Source organism: Hyaena hyaena, unplaced genomic scaffold (assembly GCF_003009895.1).
Source record: "Hyaena hyaena isolate Hyena2069 unplaced genomic scaffold, ASM300989v1 scaffold_807, whole genome shotgun sequence".
NCBI classification, from domain to species: Eukaryota; Metazoa; Chordata; class Mammalia; order Carnivora; family Hyaenidae; genus Hyaena; species Hyaena hyaena.
The window spans coordinates 296,225-318,239 of NW_024081441.1; the positions used below are offsets into that span (position 1 = coordinate 296,225).

The window sequence follows — 22,015 nt, forward strand, 5'->3', positions numbered from 1 at the left end:
AGAAATCCTAGTATCATCTTATATAATAACATTAATAGGGGAAGAATTTTCATCACCTCATCTGTAATGAACTCCAGAATTACTTCTCTTCCACTTACGCAATTATTGCCTAGACTTGTCCTGGTTCATCAGCTTTACAGCAGTTGTAGAAAAAAATACTTTTAATAAGGTATTAAAAGTATAGGGGAATACAGCAGTTAGATACAATGAATTCGTATGCCAAAGTTCTTATGTTAGTTAAATGTGATTACTATATACAGCACTTGATAACAGACAATGAGTATGACACACTTGTAAGAATATTCTTAGTACTTTTCTTTCCTTCTTAAAATGTATTATTTTCCACTGAAGAAAGAAAAATGTTTGTTTTATTTTAGAAAATCACATTTGTGAAATGTTAGAAATAATGCACTTTTTAAAAAAGGGCTTACCCGTAAATGTCTAAAATACATATGTTTATATTTTGTGTATATATTATTACATATACATAGAAATAAAAATTACATACACACATTTCAAGGTTTAAAAAAGTCAAGCTGCAGTATTTACCTTATGGAAAATTTTGTTAGGAAAATCACATATATATAAGACTTATTGGTTTATTCTGACCACATTTTCATACTTACGTGAATGCCATCTGAAAAAAGACCAAGGATGTAAATGAATAAATGCTACTTGAAACTTTGAACTATTTTCTGAGAGAATAAATCTAATGAATTATGTCTGTTGGGTGTCACAGAAACTAAACAGTAAATTCAATAATCTCTGATTTAATTTATTATATTTTCACCATTTAACCTCCTGCAGGCTCCCTAATGTCTATTCAGATCTATATTAAATTAAGCACCAATGCTAATGAAGGGCAATAAACGTGGCTGTCAGTGGATTTTTCTTTCATTAAGCACATTATCCTCTTACTGAGCTGTAAATGCGTAAACATTAGATTTGTTAAACCATGCAAAAAAGACAGGATGAAAATCATTTTTTAATTGCACCCCTCAAGCAATTTACTGTGGGTGGGGGTAGGGTTTTTTTTTTTTTCATTTTTACCTTTAATTTTTTTGAATGGATCTAAAAAGGGCTCTCCTGTTGAAACATAAACGTCGGCTTCCTGGGGTATATCTTCAGGTTTGAGGGCTTCAGTGCCGTCTGCCAAGAACACTCGTCGTGCGGCCATGTTCAGATTCAGCTTCTCTGTGCACTCCTCCAGCAACTAGAAGAAAGCAAGAGGTAAGAGAAAGTGAGTTAGGACAAAGAAAGCAACACATTGCCATGAAACAAAAGGTGCTAACGATGAAAACAGACACCCGTTGAGTCACTGGCCAAGTTAAGTAACTCAAGTAGCTCCACCAATGTGTTTTCTAGCACTTGAAAATATACAAATAAAAGGTAAATCACAGCTCTAAGAATATCTCATGATTGTCTAATTTTAGTTCTTAAATATTCTGTCATTTTAACAACTCTACAAGATAGAAAACCATTGTATCTGTTTATTAAGCAGAAGGGTCATTTATTTATTAAATGTACCATTTACATGCTGATAAACAAGGAATAAAATGCCTATGAGATCTAGGTACACATAAGCAATTTATAGAAAAGAAAACTTTAACACAATACCATCTTTTTAATTTTTTATAATATAAAAAGAGTAAGGGAAGAAATAAAGCACTGAAAACTTATGAACACTATTTACCAAGGTGATGTTTGGTACTGTAACTTTAGCAAAGACTGTTCTACATCCATTTTTGTAAGCTGTTACTGTAATCACTCTGGGATGAAGTTTGTGTCTTTGACATGATCTTGGCCAATTTTGGGCCGGCTGAAATTTTAAAGAAGAGAACTCTGCAACTCTGAAGGAAAAAAAAACCCCACAAAATTGGTGTATGTTAATTAATAACAACATACAAATAAATATTTACTTAGATATTTTTTACAGATATAATCCCTAGCTATTGTTTCTAAGTATTCACCAAAAAAAAAAAAACTTTTTATAGGCTAAGATTGTCCATATCCACTTAAATATTTTTAATAGTTTAATATAGTATAGGTTTGCTAAATCCGTTCATGTAAGACATCTGAGAATAATTGATTTTTATTAATTTACTTATAAAGCACAACACTCATTTAAAAAAATGTATGTATACATGCTATGTTCTGATAGAAAACAAAAAATAGTAATATTAGTCCTACCATCATGAAATAGCAAATGGCTAAGATTTTCCATTAAGTTTTCATGTTTATCAAAGTTCTTTGATTTTTAAAAGATTTGACATTCAAAGTTTCTTATTCTAAATTCTTACTCTAACGTTAACTGTAATCGCCTTCATCTCAAATTGTATGGGAGTAGTAAAGAAAAATTTCTAAATTGTGTCTTCATTCAAAATTAGTTTCAATCCTTATTACTTCCTCAGCAAAAGTACATAGTAAGTGATGAATATGTTTTATTTTTGATTTCAGAGTTCTCTAACTAATCCTGGTAATTCTTAATGCCACAGAAGCAAAGTAAACATTATAAAATAAAAACTTTAGGTAAATTAAAATCATAATATACCTACCTAATCAAACATATGAAAACAATGGGAGTATCAGTTTCTTGGTTTGATTTTGCTTTTACCAACATTTTTTCCATCCAGTTTATGACAATATTCTTGATGTGAAAATACATACACAAATGGTTTTATAAGAAGTTCATTTCAACTTGATTTTATTACAAAATATTGGTTAAATATCAGAAGTATGCATTTCTATTTTTATACAAATATCCCATAAACAGATATTTTGTAGCCCTATCCTGATTCTGCTTCAAGTATTTTTTTCAGAGTTTCATATTATCCACACTGAAGTGTACCTCATGTTTTCCACAAGTATAATTAGTAACATTCTACTCAGGTGGTTTCAAAGAAAAAAATAAACAAAACAAAAACAGAAACAAAACCCTAGAGATGTGTTATATTTTAATGTCTGAAATCGTCAATTGAATCATTATAAATTCTACTCAGAGGAAAAAGCTTCAGCAGTGGGTTAAAAAGAACAGAGAATGGCTTTGATTACCTCAGTTGACCCGCTGGAGCACTGATGGGTCTGTTTCTCTTGGATGCTGATATAAAACAAGAATTGTTTTTACTGTTTGATTTGTAGCTATATGGGTCTGATATTTCATCATGGCTATGATCTGATGCTGTTTGATGTGTGGAGCAATCCTGAAGTCCTGACCCTTCTGATACTGTCGCTGAATGCAAAAGCCTGTTGGGGCCAAACTGATGCTGCAAATAATCTTCAGTAGTTTTAATAACTGCTTTTGTCTGGGATGACATAAACTCTCTGAAAGAAACAATCCATGGAAAAATACAGTGAATTGATTTGTAATTACTTATTAGCAACTACCATATGCTCATATGGTATATGCATATTAGCTATGCTCTATTTAAAATATTACACACTTAGCCATTATTTTGTTTAATCTTTACAATATCCCTGGAAAGTAGGTACTATTTTTATCCCCATTTTACAGATTTAAGAAATTGTGGCTCAGAGAGCGCAATTAACTTGCCCAAGATCACATAATTAGTAAGCTGACAGGGTAGAAAACTGAACCCAAGCCCATTCTAAAATAAAACCCATATTCATAACCATTAAATTGAATTGTTTTACTCTATTAAAATAAAGCAGAAAGTTTGTATAATGCTTGAAACAATTTTAGTGTTTTATTTATGAGAGAGAGAGAGTGTGAGAGGGGGAGGGACAGAGAGAGAGGGAGACACAGAATCCCAAGCAGGATCCATGCCCTGAGCTGTCAGCACAAACCCCAATGTGGGACTCGAACTCATGGACCATGAGATCATGACCTGAGCTGAAGTAAGATGCTTAACCAACCGAGCCATCCAGGTGCTTTGCTAAGTAAAAAGCTTTAATTCTTAGATTCGTTTAAAAACTACTCTGCACTCTGTTCAGTATTATACATAAAAGTTAAAGAGATGTGGATCCAACCTTCAAGAAACTTGCAAACGAATCCCTAATTAAGAGAGAATATGTGCTAAATAAGTTGCTTGAACTATGGGTGTGTATTAACTATAAATGCCAAAAGAATTCCTTGAAGCCAAACTCACTATGTAGGCTAGAATAAAGCTGATAAAGGCTTCATAGCAGACTGGATTTACGGTGACCAACTCATCCTGGTTTACTTAGGACTGCCCTGTCTTTGACATTGAAAGTCACACACTCCAGGAACTCCCTTGAGTCTCAGACAAGTTGGAAGAGTTGGCCACCCTACCTGGTAGTTAAGCTGGAGTGGTAGTATTTAGATAAACAATGATGTTTGAGGGGCACCTGGGTGGCTCAGTCAGTTAAGTGTCAGACTTCGACTCAGGTCATGATCTCCTAGTTTGTGGGTTTGAGCCCTGCATTGGGCTCTGTGCTGACAGCTCGGAGACTGGAGCCTGCTTCAGATACTGTGTCTCTCTCTCTTTACCCCTCCCCCACTCTCACTCTGTCTCTCTCTCAAAAGTAAATAACCATTTAAAAAAAAAACCTATCATGTTTGAACAGGGGACCATATGACCTATGACGACATGTAATACCAAGTTAGGAAGATGGAGTATATAGAGAACTTGCTGGTATGATAAGATGAAACATATTTTAACATATTTGAGAATATTGAGCTGTATGATGATTAGGCATAGAGGATAGTAAGCTTCCACATATTATTTCAGTATTCCATGTATGTATTTGTATTTTTATGCAAACCAAATCTGCCTCTTTCTAATTTGCTAGTTTCTCAATAGTTTTTATGCATAATGTATTATAACCCCACCCACTCATGCAATTATAAAATAGCATATGCTTAATGTGGAAAGCTTGGCACAGCCAGCCCCTCCTCCAGGTTTTTTTTGTGTTTTTTTTTTTTTTTTTATCCACCAAGGTCATTATTATCACAACTCTTTCTTCTGGCCTATCCTCTCTAGGTTCACAAATGTGTAAAATGGTTGATCATTTCTTCTGAAAGAATGAAAGGTTTTCATGTGGCACAGGGAAAATGGATGTGCGTGTGTGTGGATGAGAGTTGATACACTGGATCAATAAAGTTAAAACAATGGGATGCAAGCAGTTGTATTTGTTGTTATCACATGTTTCTATCCAAGTCTGTCCTGGACTAACCATCGCTCTGGGGAGAGGAGTAGTCCTCCCTATACTCCAAAGACCTACCCAGGCTCAAAACTTTGGCAACAGCCTTTTGAATTGATCATTGGACATTAGCTCTGGCAGAGGCGAGACCTCCCTTCAGACCTGGGCTAACTGGATTTTGATAGCAATGGTGAATAGTGCCATAAGGCAGCGGTCATATCTCAGTGGCAGTATTTCTGCAGCAGTAGCAATGGAACTGCAAAGCTCTTCAACTTTGGGAAAGAGCAGTCAACAGACAGGAGGAAAGATCTATAGATGTCATAAACAGTTCCCAGGGCCCATAAATAATCATTTGGAAAGCAAATTCTTATGTAAAGAAAGAAAACAAATTCTTTACTTAATGCAGAATGAGTGTCTTTTTAAAAAGATTTTATTTTATTTTTTAAAAATAATTTCTACATCCAACTTGGGGCTTGAACTCACAACTCTGAGATCAAGAGTCACGTTCCATCAACTGAGCCAGCCAGTTGCCTCATGCCTTTCTTTTTCAGTGAACGCATTTTGTTTACTGTGAAATATTTTTACAAATATACTAATAATTTTATACAATAATCCATTATCACACCACCAGAAAATGAAAAGTTTTTATTTTTTCTGTATTTCAAAGCTTCAACTGTGTTGATGAGAGGGCAAAGGCAAGCTGAGGGCAAAACTCGAGCTGACACCCCACAAACTCCCTCCCCTTAAGATGGGATATGTATAACATTCCTCATGCACTAATGCCTGCCTAAGAACAAAGGCAGGGAGAAACAAATAGTCAACTGATAAAGATCTCAGTCATGCAGGACATGAAACTCCACTATAGTTTATAACTGTCTTGATTTACAAGAAAAACAATCTTAATAATAGCTAGACCTCCAGGAACCTATTGATTTAATTTCCTAGAGCCCTAATGTCACCTCACCTTCTTAGGATAGAAAATCCTATGTAATCAGCCATTCTTCACATTCACAGCACAGCTCTTTCTGTGCATGGCTCCTGTCCCAGTGCTATAATAAAGACATCTTTTTGCACGACAAAATGCCTCAAGAATTGACTGTTTCGCTTTATGATCTTGCATCATGTGTCATACCTTTAATTCAGTATTTTGCCTTTTTTATTTAAATATTGTCTTAATAACCATTTTAAAGTATAGTTTTTACAGATTTATCAGAATGTAGACAAATTTTATCAAGTATACCTTGCCCTCCTCAATCTAATTATGTGAGTTATTCACTTTTTTTGTCTCTTGGCATATCTTCTCCCTGTCTTCTGGTAACAGCACTGGCATCCTTTAGGAAAACTCGCATCCTTTTCCCTGCCAACTACTCATGATTCTGGTAGGGTTAAGATGATAAATTTATGGAAATTTACCTGGTAAATGGTTAAAGAATTAATTTAAGCAATATGATTTTACCATAATTTATTTATTATCTGCTTTTCTCTAGTAATTTATATCAAAAAGGGGAAGAAACAGTAGCTTTTCATGTGAAAAAGTCACTATTGGCCCACCATCCGTAGTCTTCAGCTTTGATTTGTTTTATCAATGTTGATGACAGGTTTGCACTAGCTCTTACACACTATTAAACTCCTTTTTCTTATAACATTTGATGTGTTGCCTAGTCTTTGGACGTGTAAGAGGATAATCACAGAACTGTTTGGCAAAGTTAACTTGTCCTACACAGGGAATTAAACCCACACACATGGCTTGTTAAATTAATGCTGGAAATGAGGGTGTTAGGATCATTCAGCTCAGACACATTCAGCTTTCAGGTGATTGAGCTTGTTACTAGTATACACAGAAACTGAAAAAATGAAATAAAACCACTCAAGCAGGGCACAAAGAGAATTAGAAGACCATTCACTGCTCTTTAGAATATACCACTGACTCAAAAACAACTGTAGTAGAAATGATATTGTAATAGCATTGTATGGGAACAGATGGTAGCTACATTTGAGTATAATATGATGTATAAACTTGTCCAACCAGTACATTGGACACCTGAAACTAATGTAATATTGTGTGACAGCTATACTCAGATTAAATCCTAAAAAACAGGAGTACCTGTCTGGCTCATTGACTCTTGATAGTCAGGTTGTGAGTTCAAGCCCTATGCTGAGAATCCAGTTTACTTAAAAAAAAAAAAATTAAATAACAACAAATACCACAGCTCTAGTAGAGTGCCGCATTTTTTGACTCAGCAACCTTTTCTATCCTTCTGTATCTAACTGCTTCTTCTTCTTATATCATTATTGCTTAACTTACCTCTGTCCTCCTTATTCCTCATGGCTTCTGCTAACTTTATTATGTACCTCCCTATTTCTATACCACATTACTTTCTGAAGACTCTCTACGACCCACATTCAATGTCCCCAAAACTTTAATTGCATCACTACCCAGTTTAGGACACCCTGTTGGGTAGAACTCTCAAGGTAGGTAATCTTGTAAGCCACTGGCATGCCTGTGGATGGGAAAGCACCCACCAGTGGCCCAAAAACCATGGACAGGAGAGCTTGGAGTAGGGTGGACTCTCAGATGCATGTCAAAAGGAGAAAACATAATTGGCAGGGGATCTGCATGGCTTACTATGCCAAGACAAGCAGAGACACTATATTATTTGATTGGCGAGGTGGGCAAAGGAGGTAGTTCTACACTAGCAACTATGAACCAGTAGTGCTCTTTAGCTAATACAACTCTAATATCTAGATTGTATTTAAGGCACCATAATTTTAGTCTCCTTATTTGTCTTTCTCTTCTTTCTCTTTTCCTTTGAAAGATCCTTTTGTCTTCTCTGCAAAAATTTCTTAGAAACCCCACAAAATTCAGCTTTATTAAAGTGAGCTTCCTTCCACCTTTAGATTTATATATATCTTCATATGGCTATCGTCTTCCCATAGACAGTTTTTGCCATCTGAGAATTGTTCTATATATTTACACAGTTATCTCCTTAACCAAGACTGTTTGACTTTTAATTGAGAATTCAGCCTGTAACCTTACAATTTGTTTTCTATTTTTCTTATGCATTCTCTGTTCCTTTTCATTCCTTTCTTGTTCACGCTTGGATTAAATAATATATATATATATATACACACATATATATGTATATATGTATATATATTTTATTATTTCATTTTCCTTTCTATTAGATTGAATGCCCTACATTGTTTAACCTTATTTTTAGTGTAAACACTAGATATTATAATATGAATCCTATCATTAAAGATTAATATAAATGACTAATTAATTACTTTCCAGACAATGCAAGAACCTTAGAACATATCAAACACATTTGTTGCTGCCTCCATGGGCTGGTGGTCTATACTTCTTTATTCCATTTTTCAAGGTTATGTGTACTATCTTTCATGACTCCTGATTTTTTGTAGGGAATGCAGCTCCACAGGTCTGCCTTGCATGGACTTGAGGCTTTGTATCTTCTTTCCCCTGTGCTTCTTATAAATATTACATAAACTTTACATTATAATTTCTTTAAAAATTTTATTTTGTTTTAGCTGTCTTTTATAAAATTTGATAAGCTGAATGGCAGCTTTCTTGGACTTTGTTTTTCCCAAATGATACTGAATTTAGTTGAATGCTATGGTCACTTTATTTATTGGTTTATCTATAGTCTCTATGGATGGATGTAGGAATTCCATGTGGATTCCTAGACCAATTGTTTAGGAAAGGATCCTTTATCATGAAAAATAACTTCATTTTGTCCTCAATTATTGTTGAAGCTATCTACCACATTCTCCAACCCAGGCTAATTTAAAATTTTATAAATTTTAACATTTCTATGTCAGTCTTATCTTGTCCTGGAAGTTTATAATGTGTCTCTACTGTAAATTCTTCATTGTATCTGTAAACAATTCACATATATAAAGATTTCAGGGGCGCCTGGGTGGCTCAGTGGGTTAAGCGTATGACTTCAGCTCAGGTCATGATCTCATGGTTCGTGGGTTCAAGCCCCGCGTCGGGATCTGTGCTGACAGCTCAGAGGCTGGAGCCTGCTTCAGATGCTGTGTCTCCCTCTCTCTCTGACCCTCCCCTGCTCGCTCTGTCTGTCTCTCTCTCTGTCTCTCTCTCTCGGAAATAAATAACACTAAAAAAAAAAAGATTTCAAATTGTTCCTTCTTCAGTAAGATTTCTATGCTATTCTTGCATATAGGAATGCATTTCCTTCCTGTGCATTCACATTTGCCCTGGTAGATACGATAGCTGGAATCACTATGCTTCATCGATTATGTATGCCCATCAAAAATGCTAGACCTCGATTTCTGTCAAATATTCCAATTCACCACTGTATTATTTACTCTTTTACCACTAGTAAGAAAGTATTTTTTTTCCAGCCTCATAGTCTTTCTCCAAGGTCATTCAGGTTCTGCCAGAATTTAGTTCTTATAGCTGTAGAATTCACAGTGACTATGCATTCATAGTGACTATCATCTTCCTTAAGGTCTTCTTTATCCTAAATCATTTCCTTATATCCTGTATGAACTGATGTACTAGTCTGCATACTGATATGTTTGCTTTGTGATTTGTTATGTGATTTCACATGATTTCATATCCGACTCTGCAAAGGTAAGATCTTTGTTTTATATCTTTTACACTTTTACTGAAACTCAACCAGTAATTGATATATAGGAATAACTACTCTGTGATAATTATGACATCATGCCAAAATTTGTCACTAAAACACCATTGACAAAATAAACACAATTTTTGGAATAAAATGTAATAAAGCCGAAGCCAAGAGTTATGTCAGGCAATGTTGGTTATTTTTCCAACAGTGATCCCACTGATTTTTCCTTAGATGAAAAGTCTCAGTTATGTTGTGGATTCATCCTCTTTACATACCCATGGAAGGTATCCCCTAATCAGTTTTCATGGGTGAATCCTCAGTGTCTACAACCAACAATGGTAATTATATTTCCCTTGTCCCTCACAGGCTAAGTAATCAGACTATGATCCAATTTTGGTCACTGAGACATGATGCAAAGTCATCTGGGGAAAGGTATTTTGCCCTAATACAAAAGAAAGATCGGGGCACCTAGCTGGCACAGCCAGTAAAGCACGTGAGTTTTGATCTTGGGGTTGTGAGTTTAAGCCCCACATTTGGTGTAGAGATTATTAAAAAAAATAAAATCTTTAAAAAAGAGAGAAATAAATGATCAAATATCCATTTTCTTTAGTCAGAAATTTTTAAAATAACTTATTTAATTTTAGAGAGAAAGAGAGAGAACAAGTGATGGAGTGGGGCAGAGGTACAGAGAGAGAAAATCCCAAGCAAGCTCCAACACCACGGTTAATGTGGAGCCTGACATGGGGCTTGATCCCATGACCCTGGGATCATGACCTGAGCTTATATCAAGAGTCAGATGCTCAACCAGCTGAACTACCCAGGCACTCCTTTAGTTGGAGATTACTGAATGAACATGTAATGAGCCATCTTATGAGTAGGAGGAGTCATACCCAAGGATCTGCCTAATAGTCTGAAGATGGCAGAGGAAAACATACAAAGAAACTCTTTGAAAACACTGCTGAGCCACTGAATTTAACCCTCGAATTGCCTGCCTCTGAGGTTCTTGTTATATAAGATAATGACTGTTCCTCATTTTTTTAGTCACTTTCAGCTGAGTTTTCTATTACTTTGTGTTAACAGTAGCCTAATTGATACAATCAGCTTTCTAATCATACTTGCTTTATTTCTTGTTTTATTAAAAATCTTTACTAATTTTAAAATGGACAAATGTATAACCTAATATTGTATTTTCTAAATATTCTACTTTTACTTAATCAGCAACATTTCATCAGAAACTTCAGCATAAGCATAAAAAGGACACAGACTTTTTATTTCTTTGCTCCTTCAAATACACATAGCATCCTTGGTGAATATAGATTTCTATGGCAGAAATTTGCATGTGGCTAATAATTCTATTCATAAGTAGGAAGTGTGGCTACTTTGACAGATTATGGCTCAATAACAAACATGCAGGTCTAAGTCATCACATAGTTTAGATGTGAATTCAACAGCAGAATAATGACAGATGCCAAGGATTTGTACTTGCTGTCACTTCATACCAGTGTTGGCTGTCAAAATGTCTCTTTTTCTTATACAGAGCCATAGAATTTTTATGGATAGCAATTACTTACAATATGCAATGAAGTACATCAAATCTAACAACCACTCTTTAGCCCCTCATTATTTGGTAGTCTCTTTGTTAAATGTAGTCAACCATTTTCATCTAAATTATTTATTTATACTGTATATTTGACAAGCATATATTTCTTGCTTTATATTCGTATGGCATTTAAACCTTCCTGAAGAGTTATGTTTTTTTTTTTAATTGTCATTTGTAAAACTTATCTTTATCCTATTACCATTTTAATGGTAATTAAACTCTCTAATTGGAATAAATACAAATAAGAAAATGTAAACATAAGGGAAAATGACCCTAAGTACATTCAATAATAAATCATCAACTTAAAATACTGGAATGCAACTGATAAAAGAAATAACCCCACATATGTTTGATGAATTTAACCTTGCATAAAATCTCTGGAGTACATAAAGCACAAACATTTCATTAAACTTCATCCTAACCTTTCTCCACTGAATAACCTAAAGATATAAATAACTTACTACAATTGCTAGATGCAATGTGATTTAAACATCATAGAAAATAAATAATACAAGTGATAATAAAAAAACTCAACAATTCCCCCCAAGTTTTATTTCCAACATCAGAAGAAAATATATTTCCAGTTTGGCCTAGAAATTTAGGTAAGGGTATCCCAAGTGCAGAACAATTTCCAGTTATTTTATAATACATACTATACTAAATTTTTACATGCAACTTGATGATTAAATAATAACCAACGTATAGTATTCAAATTACATATATACCCTATAGGAGCTATTCAATGTTTGTTAAATTGAACTTGTGTACTTTTATAGAAGGAAATTCTAAACAAGAAGAGCAATTTGTAAACTTGGTAAAGGACCCATCTTAGTATAGGATCATCTCACCCAAAGGAAGAACAGAATATTTCTGCTTATGCAAATGTACAAAGGAATAAAAACAAGGTACATCTTAAATCTAAAACTGGGGAGGTTATAGATATTATATAGAAAATTTCCAGAGGAAATCTAAATTTTCAAAAGGAACCAATACAGTCTTTTAACAATTTAAAAGGAAATAATATATTAATCTTTAGATCTGTAGAGATTTTGATTTTGGAGAAAAAAATTATGAACTACATAAAGTGTGATTTGTTGGGCAATGGAGGTACTGAAGGTGTCGCCTTGCTTTATTCACTTTTGCTATCTCCCCTCTCTCCCTTCTGCTACCCATTCTGTCCTGGGAACTGACAGCTCATCTTTGGAATGATGCAATTGCTAAACTTATAATGTCCCTAGAAAAGGCAATATGATCAGATGTTTCTATTTATAAAGGCATCTAAGATTCATTCCAATTAAAAATATCCAAGACCCAGGGTGCCTGGTTGGCTCAGTCAGTGGAGCATGCGACTCTTGATCGCAGGGTCATGAGTTTAAGCCCCACATTGGGCACAGAGATTACTTAAAAATAAAAGTGAAAAAAAATCCAAGATAACTAAAATGACATAAAAAAATGAATGAATACTTTATGTGTTGCCAGTTTCCTTGAAAGCACAATTTGTCTGTGAGAAAGCAACCCAGATAACATATAACAAAAAATTGTTGGTCATTCACTTTCATAGCTGATTCAAATCCTCATTTAACGTACTAAAAAAAATTTCTCCTGCATGGAACTAAAAGAGTTGTCAACACACTCAGCTGCAAGCATGATTTCTCTTATAAAAATCATGAAATTACATCCTAGATGATCATCAGCTAAAAACCATTAGAATATTTTTATATGTGGGATAGAAAGAACTATTGTTTATAACATTCTCTTAATTTTAAAATGCAATTTTAATTTGGAAACCTACTCAGCATTTGGAAATATTTTTGATAAATAATGACAGAACTGTCCATAGATACCTGTTACCAATAAATAATTAATTCTGCCATCCATGTCTCAAAGGCTGGTGCTCTGTTCCAGTGTACCTGGGAATACATCACACCAAGGCTAGGAAGGAAAAGTTTCCTATTGTGCTGCTTTCCATAAGAATGAGGACAGATATTTCCAGTCATCTGACCTCCTACTGGTAAGTCATAAAATGGGAGGAACAGACCTCCTTTGGCACAATTATGTTGAACTCATTTACACTGTTGGTGATTAGTTTTCCTACTGAGGGAAGGATCCTGGTATAGCAGTTTTCACTCTGCTACAAATATAGAAGAGTGACAAAGGAAAAACACTGAAAGAACACAAGAAAGGGTGAAGAGTGGATAATGTAAATACAATATAGAATAAATTAATAGCATCAGGTAATAACATGAGAATAAAGTGACTGGTCGCTGTATGGCAGCAATGAATGGATTTAATACATGTGGGCATATTTTGTAAAGTGTACAGTGTGTTTAGTGGAGAGAAACATAATCTCTGTGATATAAGTAAAGGAGCAACAAATTGACTATATTTTAATAATTATTTCTCATAAAAAGATCACAAAGATTGTGGAAGAAAGGTGGCAAGGAAAACAAGAATGAGACAAGAAAAGTTTTAACCTCAATCAGGGGGGAAATGTCTTTACTCATAGAGAAAATTGCCTCTCTCTGATAATCATATTAATGCCAAAGGATCTTAGATTACCATTAGCCTTTATGAACTTGACCCCTTTCAGGTTGAAACTCATCATTTTCTTTTGCATGAAAGTAAAAGATCCCTGGGCATTGTCTTTGACTTTCCATTTGATTACCAAGAAAAGGTTTACTTTATTTTCTAGGTACATCATAATCAAAGTTGATAGTAAGACATAATAGTGACAGAAAAGAAATTAGGATTCAGACAAAGAAATATGAATAGCACATTGAAATAAACTATTAAAAAACAGGCAGTAGGAAGATGTCACATGAAAAGAAAGACTGACATTAAAAAAAGGACAAAAAAATCCAGAGTTAAAAAGATGCAGAATCAAAAAGAAAAAATGAGAAAAAAGCAGAAACTGTATAAATTAAATTACAGTTAGCTCTAACAGAAAAAAATAAAGAATCTAAAAAAGCACAAAAGATAGTTGGAATAAAAAGTGAATGTAGTGTGATTTTGAAAAGGAAAATTGGTAAAAATAAATTCTAAAGGCAATAAAAATATGTAAGCACATATTATATTAGCAATGGCATTTGTATAAAGGAATATTTAAAAATCCTATTTAGAAATTGTTTCCCATTGTCTTATTGAGGAGAACATTTTCATGAGTAACTTATATCTCTACAGTATAACCATATTGGGTAATGATGTTCTAAAAAATTATCTAGCCATATAGCTAGTACACTGTGTAAATAATCTCAGACACTGCTGATATGCACCCAGAGCTCAGAGGAATAAAGCAAAACAAAAATTTGCTAAAAGTCTAAAGTTTATTTCTGAGAGAGAGAGAGCATGAGTTGAGGAGGAGCAGACAGAGAGGGAGACACAGAACCCAAAGCAGGCTCCAGGCTCCAGCCTCTGGGCTGTCAGCACAGAGTCCGATGTGGGGATCAGACTCACAAACCAAACTCAGAAATCAAACTCACGAACCGCGAGATCATGACCTGAGCCGAAGTCAGATGCTTAACCGACTGAGCCACCCAGGGGCCCCACTAAAAGTCTAGATTTCAATTTAATCTAAATTTACCGACATGTAAAAAAATACATGTAAACACAGACTGTGTTAAGATATAAATATAACCAGGCATTTTTATAAGAGATTAACATAATACTTAGTTTATGAATACTCTCATCAATGATTTTATAGTATATGTTTTCTATTTAACATAAAGACTATGACATCATATTTAGCCAGACAATAGTTAATCAAAACCTAACTGACACTTTTTCATTCTTCCACTTCCTAATAGTCAAAAACAGAGGAAAAATATATCTGCCTCCTCTGCTTTGTATTTCTGAGAAGTGCGATAGCATATACTAGTTACGAGTTCTTGCTGTGGAGTTAGATCAAGATGGGTTCAAACCATACATTCTGTACTTAGCAGCTCTGTGACTGTGGTCAAGTTAATTAACCTCTCTAGGTAACTGTTTCTTCATAGGTAAAATGGAAATGTTTAAATACTACCTGCCGTATATTCCTCCCAGGGTTGTTTGGAGAATAAATAGATATAATGCCGGTTAAGTGGTTAGCATGGTGACTGGCATATAGCAAATATTATCTGCCCTGCCATTATTGTTATTATCATTATGCTACTGTCCAAGTCAAACTCTAGGCATCTATGTTTATTGTATCATCTACTTTTTTCTTCCCATAAAATAGAAGAAATTGAAGGGTTCTAATTGTGCAACAACCTTCATAGTCCATCATTTCTCCAAGTTATTACTGACACCATCTCCACGAAATATTGAGCATTTAATTAGACAACTTTCTGTAAGTACTTTATCACTCTCAGAATTCAGTGTAAGTTGCTGAAATAATATTCTTACCTTGGAAAATCTTTTGAAATACATTTGTAAATTGGGTGGATGGTATCTCCATTGAAGGTGGCTTCAGTGCTGCTCTGCTGTGATACCTCCATGGCTTTAGTCAAGGGGGATAAAGAAGACAGAGAAAGTGATGCTCCATGATCATCTGTTTCTCTTTTTGCCATTTTCAGCTAAAAATAAGGAAGAATATTATTTAATTAAAAAGGTAAAATTCTCTAGGGTTATAAATTGGGGCTGGGCAATAATCACAAGTTCTTTCTCAACATGTTCTAGGCTATACAGCAATTGCTAAATGTGAGGTATCATGATAAAAGAACAGAAATTAAAGCCTAAAGGAAAACAAAAGTATGAATCTAAGGCTTTGAATGGTAGAAACCTAGGATACCTGGCTGACTCAGTAGGTGGAGCATGCCACTCTTGATTTCAGAGTCATGAATTCAAGCCCCATATTAGGTGTAGAGATTACTTTAAAATAAAATATCTTTTAAATTTTTTAAAATGTTTTTTATTTATTTTTCTCAGAGAGAGAGGGAGACACAGGGGAGGGTCAGAGAGAGAGGGAGACACAGAATCTGAAACAGGCTCCAGGCTCTGAGCCCCGGCACAGAGCCAGACATGGGGCTCGAAGCCACGGAGCATGAGATCATGACCTTGTAAGGACACAAGTCTAAACGTCTAAACCAAACTGACTCCATGACAGGCTTTAAGTTTCCCCTCTAAACTAGAAGGCCTAAATTTTAGCTTCCCTGAAACTATCAGGTAGTTACACATTGCCCAAGGCAGGAGTCACCACCCTTGCAACACCCAATCAGGAAAGGCCAGCGACCACCCTCCACATTGTTAAGGGAGAGGCCTGGAGATTGAGACTATAGATAGGACCCTGTTACCTAATGTTAAAGTTAACCCTTTAGTCACCGAGTAAGACCCTAGGCTCGCTCTGTGATTGGTTAAATTTAAAGGTACTCTAAACGTTGTAATTGGATCCCGCCTAAAGTAAGGAATACTCTAGACAATGTGTATGGTCAAACCCGCTGTCAATGATGTTGAATAATTATGATTGGATCACTGTTCCCATGTCACAACTTCTGTAACTCCCCCGTCTCAAACCCCATAAAAACCCTACTCTGCCCTTGTTCGAGGCTCTCAGCACGGATCCACGGCGCTGGTGAGGTCTGTGAGCCCGAGCTCGAGCCCATAGTAAAGCCCTTTGTCTTTGCATGCGTGACTCGGTCTCCCTGGTGGTCTCTGGTCGGTGAGGATACTGCGATCTGGGTATAACAACCTGAGCCGAAGGCGGACGCTCAACCAACTGAGCCACCCAGGCACCCCTAAAATAAAATCTTTAAAAAAAAAAAAAAAAAAAAAAAGAATGGTATACTTCTATTCAAGAAAGAAAAAAATGGCAATTTATTGCAAAGCATTTTCATTTTTGCCGTTTGCTAGAAAATAGCTTATTATACAAACTTAACATGAAGAATACGTTATTGAAAAGTATAGCATAATTCTTTTTTTTTTTTTTTTTTTTTTTGTCTGCCCTCCATCCTTTCCTTTTTGGAGACTACTTTTGTTCTGATTCAAATGCAGAATTCTAAATTATGTGGCCTTACTTTCCAGTAGGGAAGTGAGTGTGCCTATGACTAGTCAATCAAAGTGCCTTTCCCAGAAACAGTGATGAGTTCCCGTAAATAAAAAGTCATACTCTGTTCTCTGGGACTGTTACCTTTCAGAACAATGTTAAACCTCCATGACTGAGAATGAAGCCAAAACAGAGGAAAACAAACATGAAAGATGGAGAGAGATTAAAAAGTGAGAGATTTCTGATGACATTTGAATCCCTGACACCTAGTATTAGAAACAACCCCATCTCTTCATTTGCCTGGGTATGTGAGCCTAGCCAACAGATTTCTCTCTTTGTCTTCTTTATTTATTTAATTGAGGTTTTTTTGGTTAAGGTAGTTTGAGTTGGGATTCTCTTGTTTGCAATCACTAAATCATTTTTTTAAGTTTACTTATTTATTTGGAGAGAGAGAGAGACAGCACAAGTGAGTAAAGGGCAGAGAGAAAAAGAGACAGAATCCCAAGCAGGCTCCGTGCCATCAATGCAGAGCCTGATGTGGGGCTTGAACTCACAAACTGTGAGATCTTGACCAGAGCTGAAATCAAGAGTTAAACTCTTAACTGGCTGTGCCACCCAGGCACCCCCAACAACCATGAAATCTTGAGTAATGCATACAAACCACCTCAAATTTCTTAAGAACAAAAAATGTGAATATGCCCATGAAAAATAATATCAAAGAATGTGGTAGGGTCCTTTCCAGGGTGTAACCACCCATTCATACTGCTGATAAAAACAGCTACACAGTCTCATCTCTGCTGTATCTTACTATAGTAAGGAGGAGTCCCTAGGTAACATCACATACCACTAGTAAGGGAAGGATATTACTTGTAATGTAACAAAAAATATTACTTTTACCTTTCACTCCTATTTTTTCTTTTAATGTACATTTATTTATTTTGAGAGAGAGTGTGTGTGTGTAAATGACGGAGGGGCAAAGAGAGAGGGAGACAGAGAATCCCACACAGGCTCTGTGCTATCAGTGCAGAGACTGACACTGAGCTCGATCCCACGAACCATGGGATCATTACAATCAAGACTCAGTCACTTAACCGATTGAACCACTCAGGCACCCCTTACTGATATTCTTAAATAAAAGCATTTGTTCATCCATAGATTATTTATTAAGCACCTACAATACACCTGGCATTGTTCTAGGCACTTAAAATTTTTCAATGAACAATTAACGGAAAAAAATTGTGCCCTTCTGGAGTTTACATTCTAGTTGGGGCAGATGATGAATAAACAAGAAATAAGTAAATTGTAAGATGTTAGGCAATGAATGCTATGGGAAATAAATTGATCAGGAAAGGTAGATTGGGAGTGGAGGGAATGAAATTTTATTTTTTAATTTTTAATGTTTATTTATTTTTGAGAGAGAGAGAGAGACAGAGCACGAGTAGGGGAGGGGCAGAGAGAGGGCGGGAACTCAAACCAGGTTTCAGGTTCTGAGCTGTCAGCATAGAGCCCCACCTGGGGACCTGGGGCTCGAACTCATGAACCATGAGATCATGACCAGAGGCAAAGTCTGATGCTTAACCACCAACTAAACCATCCAGGCGTCCCAGGAATGCAATTTTAAATAGGTTTGTCAGTATAGGCCTCATTGAGGTGATAAAATCCTAGCAAAGACTTTAAAGAGGATCTTTGTTGTTTGCAGTTCAATCTAATCCTAAAACTCCTGATAATCCTTGAACTAAATTGCTATGCAGGAAAGCACGTTAGCTAGTTAGCAAGTTGCTAGGCTTATTTTTAATTAAGCATATGGAAGAGTAAAAGGAGTATAATGTAACTTATAGTCATCAATATTATGGAGAAATACCTACCTAGAGTACATAAGATCATGTCTTTCTCCTCCATATAACTATATGTGATCTTGAGTATTATAAATTTTCTGAGCTTTAGTCCTCTCATTTGCAAAACCAGTTATCCACATGGTTATAAGGATTAAAGAAATGGTATGAAAATGTTTGGCACATGGTAGACATTCATTAAATGTTAGGTGAATCTCGGGATGCCTGTGGCCCAGTTGGTTAGGCATCAGACTTTGGCTCAGGTCATGATTTCATGGTTCATGGGTTCGAGCCCCAGGTCGGGCTCTGTGCTACCAGTTCAGGGCTTGGAGCCTCCTTCACAGTCTGTGTCTCCCTTCTCTTTGCCCCTCTCCAGCTCGCAAAAAAATAAAATAAAACATTAAAAAAATGTTAAGTGAGTCTTAAGGTACATCAAAATAACAAGTATCTCTTTCTCCACATATTAGTAATAAGAAAAAGTGCCATTCTTTGTCGAGCACTCCTCTGGTATTCCACCTGAAGACCAAAGGGCTGTTGGCTCCACACATTCTCCCTCCCCCTTTAAGCTTCTCACAGTAGAAAGGCTGAGGTTCTCTTCTCAGGCTTCCTTAAGAACCAAAAACCAGGGACGCCTGGGTGGCTTAGTCGGTTGAGCGTCCGACTTTCGCTTAGGTCATGATCTCGCGGTTCGTGGGTTCGAGCCCCGTGTCTGGCTCTGTGCTGACTGCCAGCTCGGAGCCTGGAGCCTGCTTCAGAGTCTGTCACTCCCCCTCTCTCTGACCCTCTCCTGCTCACGCTGTCTCTCTTTCTCTCCTAGAAATAAAAAAAAAAATTTTTTTAAATGTAAAAAAAAAAAAAAAAAAGAACCAAATACCAATGACTCTTCAATTCCTTCATAGGTTGGGTCTTCCTAATTGGGGAATGCTTGAAAGAGAAAAACTCCAGCTGTGTGTAGCAAGGCAAAATTATATCATTAAAGAGTAATTCATCTTGTAGAATGAAATACTTTGACTGTTCTGGTGTGTTTATTATATATAGTCTAATAATCAAAAACTAAGAAAATTTGTACAAAAATATCTCTTGAAATATAGCAGTAATTTATTATTTTAGTGATGGGTATATTTTTTTTTCCTCATGTAACATAGTTTCAGGATGCCTTTAGGTGGAATGAGTTGTATAAGTGTGAAATCATTACAATTATTAAATGCAACAGTTCTTCTGTAATGTTACTATAAAAAGTGTTATCCTCACTAGAAGTAGAACGTATTAACAGGTTAAGTAGAATATGCAGAATACAATTGGTTTGCAGATAACATTCATGCACATTAATTAAATGAAAACTAATTGTTAATTAGAAATTTAATAAAAATGTGTTAATTTTAACTTGACTGACACTACTATGGTATTTTAGCAGAGTATAGGTAACAGCACTGCCTTGTTTTATTAACACATGCCTAGTTTATTTACGCACACACTGAAAAACCATGTTTTTTTTTTACTTTCCATCTCTTAATCATTTTACATGAATATAAGCTTTCCAATCAGGCCTACCCCTAGATCTGCTTTTCCACCCTTTTTTATTTTTATTTATTTTAATATTTATTTTTGAGAGAGAGAAAGAGCAGTGCACGAGTGGGGGAGGGGCATAGAGAGAGGTAGACAGGATCTGAAGCAGGCTTCCCGCTGACAGCAGAGAGCATGGTGTGAGGCTCAAACTCACAAACCGTGAGATAATGACCTGAGCCAAAGGCAGATGCTTAACTGACTGAGCCACCCAGGGTCGCCTATATACTTTTTTAAAAAAGGCGTTCAAGGGGTACCTGGGAGGGGCTCAGTTGGTTAAGTATCCAAGTCTTGATTTCAACTCAGGTCATGATGTCATGGTTCAGTCTGTGAGATTGAACCTCATGTCAGTCTCTGCACCCTAAAAGCACAGGGTCTGCTTGGGATTTGCTCTCTCCTTTTCTCTCTGCACTTCCCCCACTCACTTGGATGCTGTCTCTCTCTCTCAACTAACTAACTAAAGGCATTCAAGTAGATAGTGGTTATAGGCCTGGATTCTGGAGCCAGGGCTTCTGGGTTTACATCCCCAATGCCCACTTGCTAGCTGTGACACTTTAGACATTTTTGTGCATCAGATTCTTCATCTGTAGGAAACGGTTAAGAATAGTAGGTACTTTATAAAGTTGATGTACTGGTGCATAGAAGGAACAATGTGTTAGCTACTAAAGAGAAGAGGCTTGATTGTCTTCAAGTTGGCCATTAGCTACAAATAACAAAACAGTATATGGAGACTTTCCAAGTCTCCACACAGGCATGCAAGTGTGGATAGTTATAAGCAAATCAATGTCCAGAATCTTGCCTTCCATATATATGCTTTCCTAAAGAAAGCCCATAAAGGACTTCTAAACATGAAAGATAAAATTCTGTGGAAGAAATGGAATGGAAATATAAGTTGGGAGAGAAAAGAAAGTATGTAAAATTTCAAATCACTGAGAAACAGATGTTTAATGTTTTTAATGTTTTAATGTTTTTGAATCCCTGTAAGTATTCAGGTCTCTGGCCAGAAATGTACCATGAACTATGACATTTTATCATGCCTGAGAACAAAGGAGCTATCAAAGACAAGTGGGGATGTCAAAAGGACACAGGAACAAACTTGAAGGGAATTCCACTGGCCAAAGAGGGGGGACTCTGAACATTAAAAAATGTAAAGATTGGAACATCAAACATATAGAAACCCATGAGCACCTAATACTAAAATAAAATTTTAAAACTTAATTATCTCATCATTCACCTTTGTTGATCGCTAGGGCACCAAGTTATTGTTCTGAAAAATGACAAATGTACTTTTCTTGATAACCAAATAGATGGTAAAAGTCTTACT

At 35.7% G+C, this 22,015-nt stretch overlaps 1 protein-coding gene across 1 annotated transcript in view; it reads right to left on the reverse strand.

The window, feature by feature from the left end:
- The window catches only part of LOC120221768 (doublecortin domain-containing protein 1-like), a 103,541-nt gene that overhangs the window by 58,793 nt on the left and 22,733 nt on the right, over window positions 1-22,015 (reverse strand). Inside the window, exons 3-6 of the mRNA XM_039219334.1 lie at window positions 15,721-15,890; window positions 3,052-3,321; window positions 1,694-1,850; window positions 1,051-1,213 (exon numbers count right to left, since the gene is read on the reverse strand). Of these exons, the coding sequence (XP_039075265.1) occupies window positions 1,051-1,213; window positions 1,694-1,850; window positions 3,052-3,321; window positions 15,721-15,884 (754 nt within the window). The 5' untranslated portion in view covers window positions 15,885-15,890. The remainder of the gene's footprint in view (window positions 1-1,050; window positions 1,214-1,693; window positions 1,851-3,051; window positions 3,322-15,720; window positions 15,891-22,015) is intronic.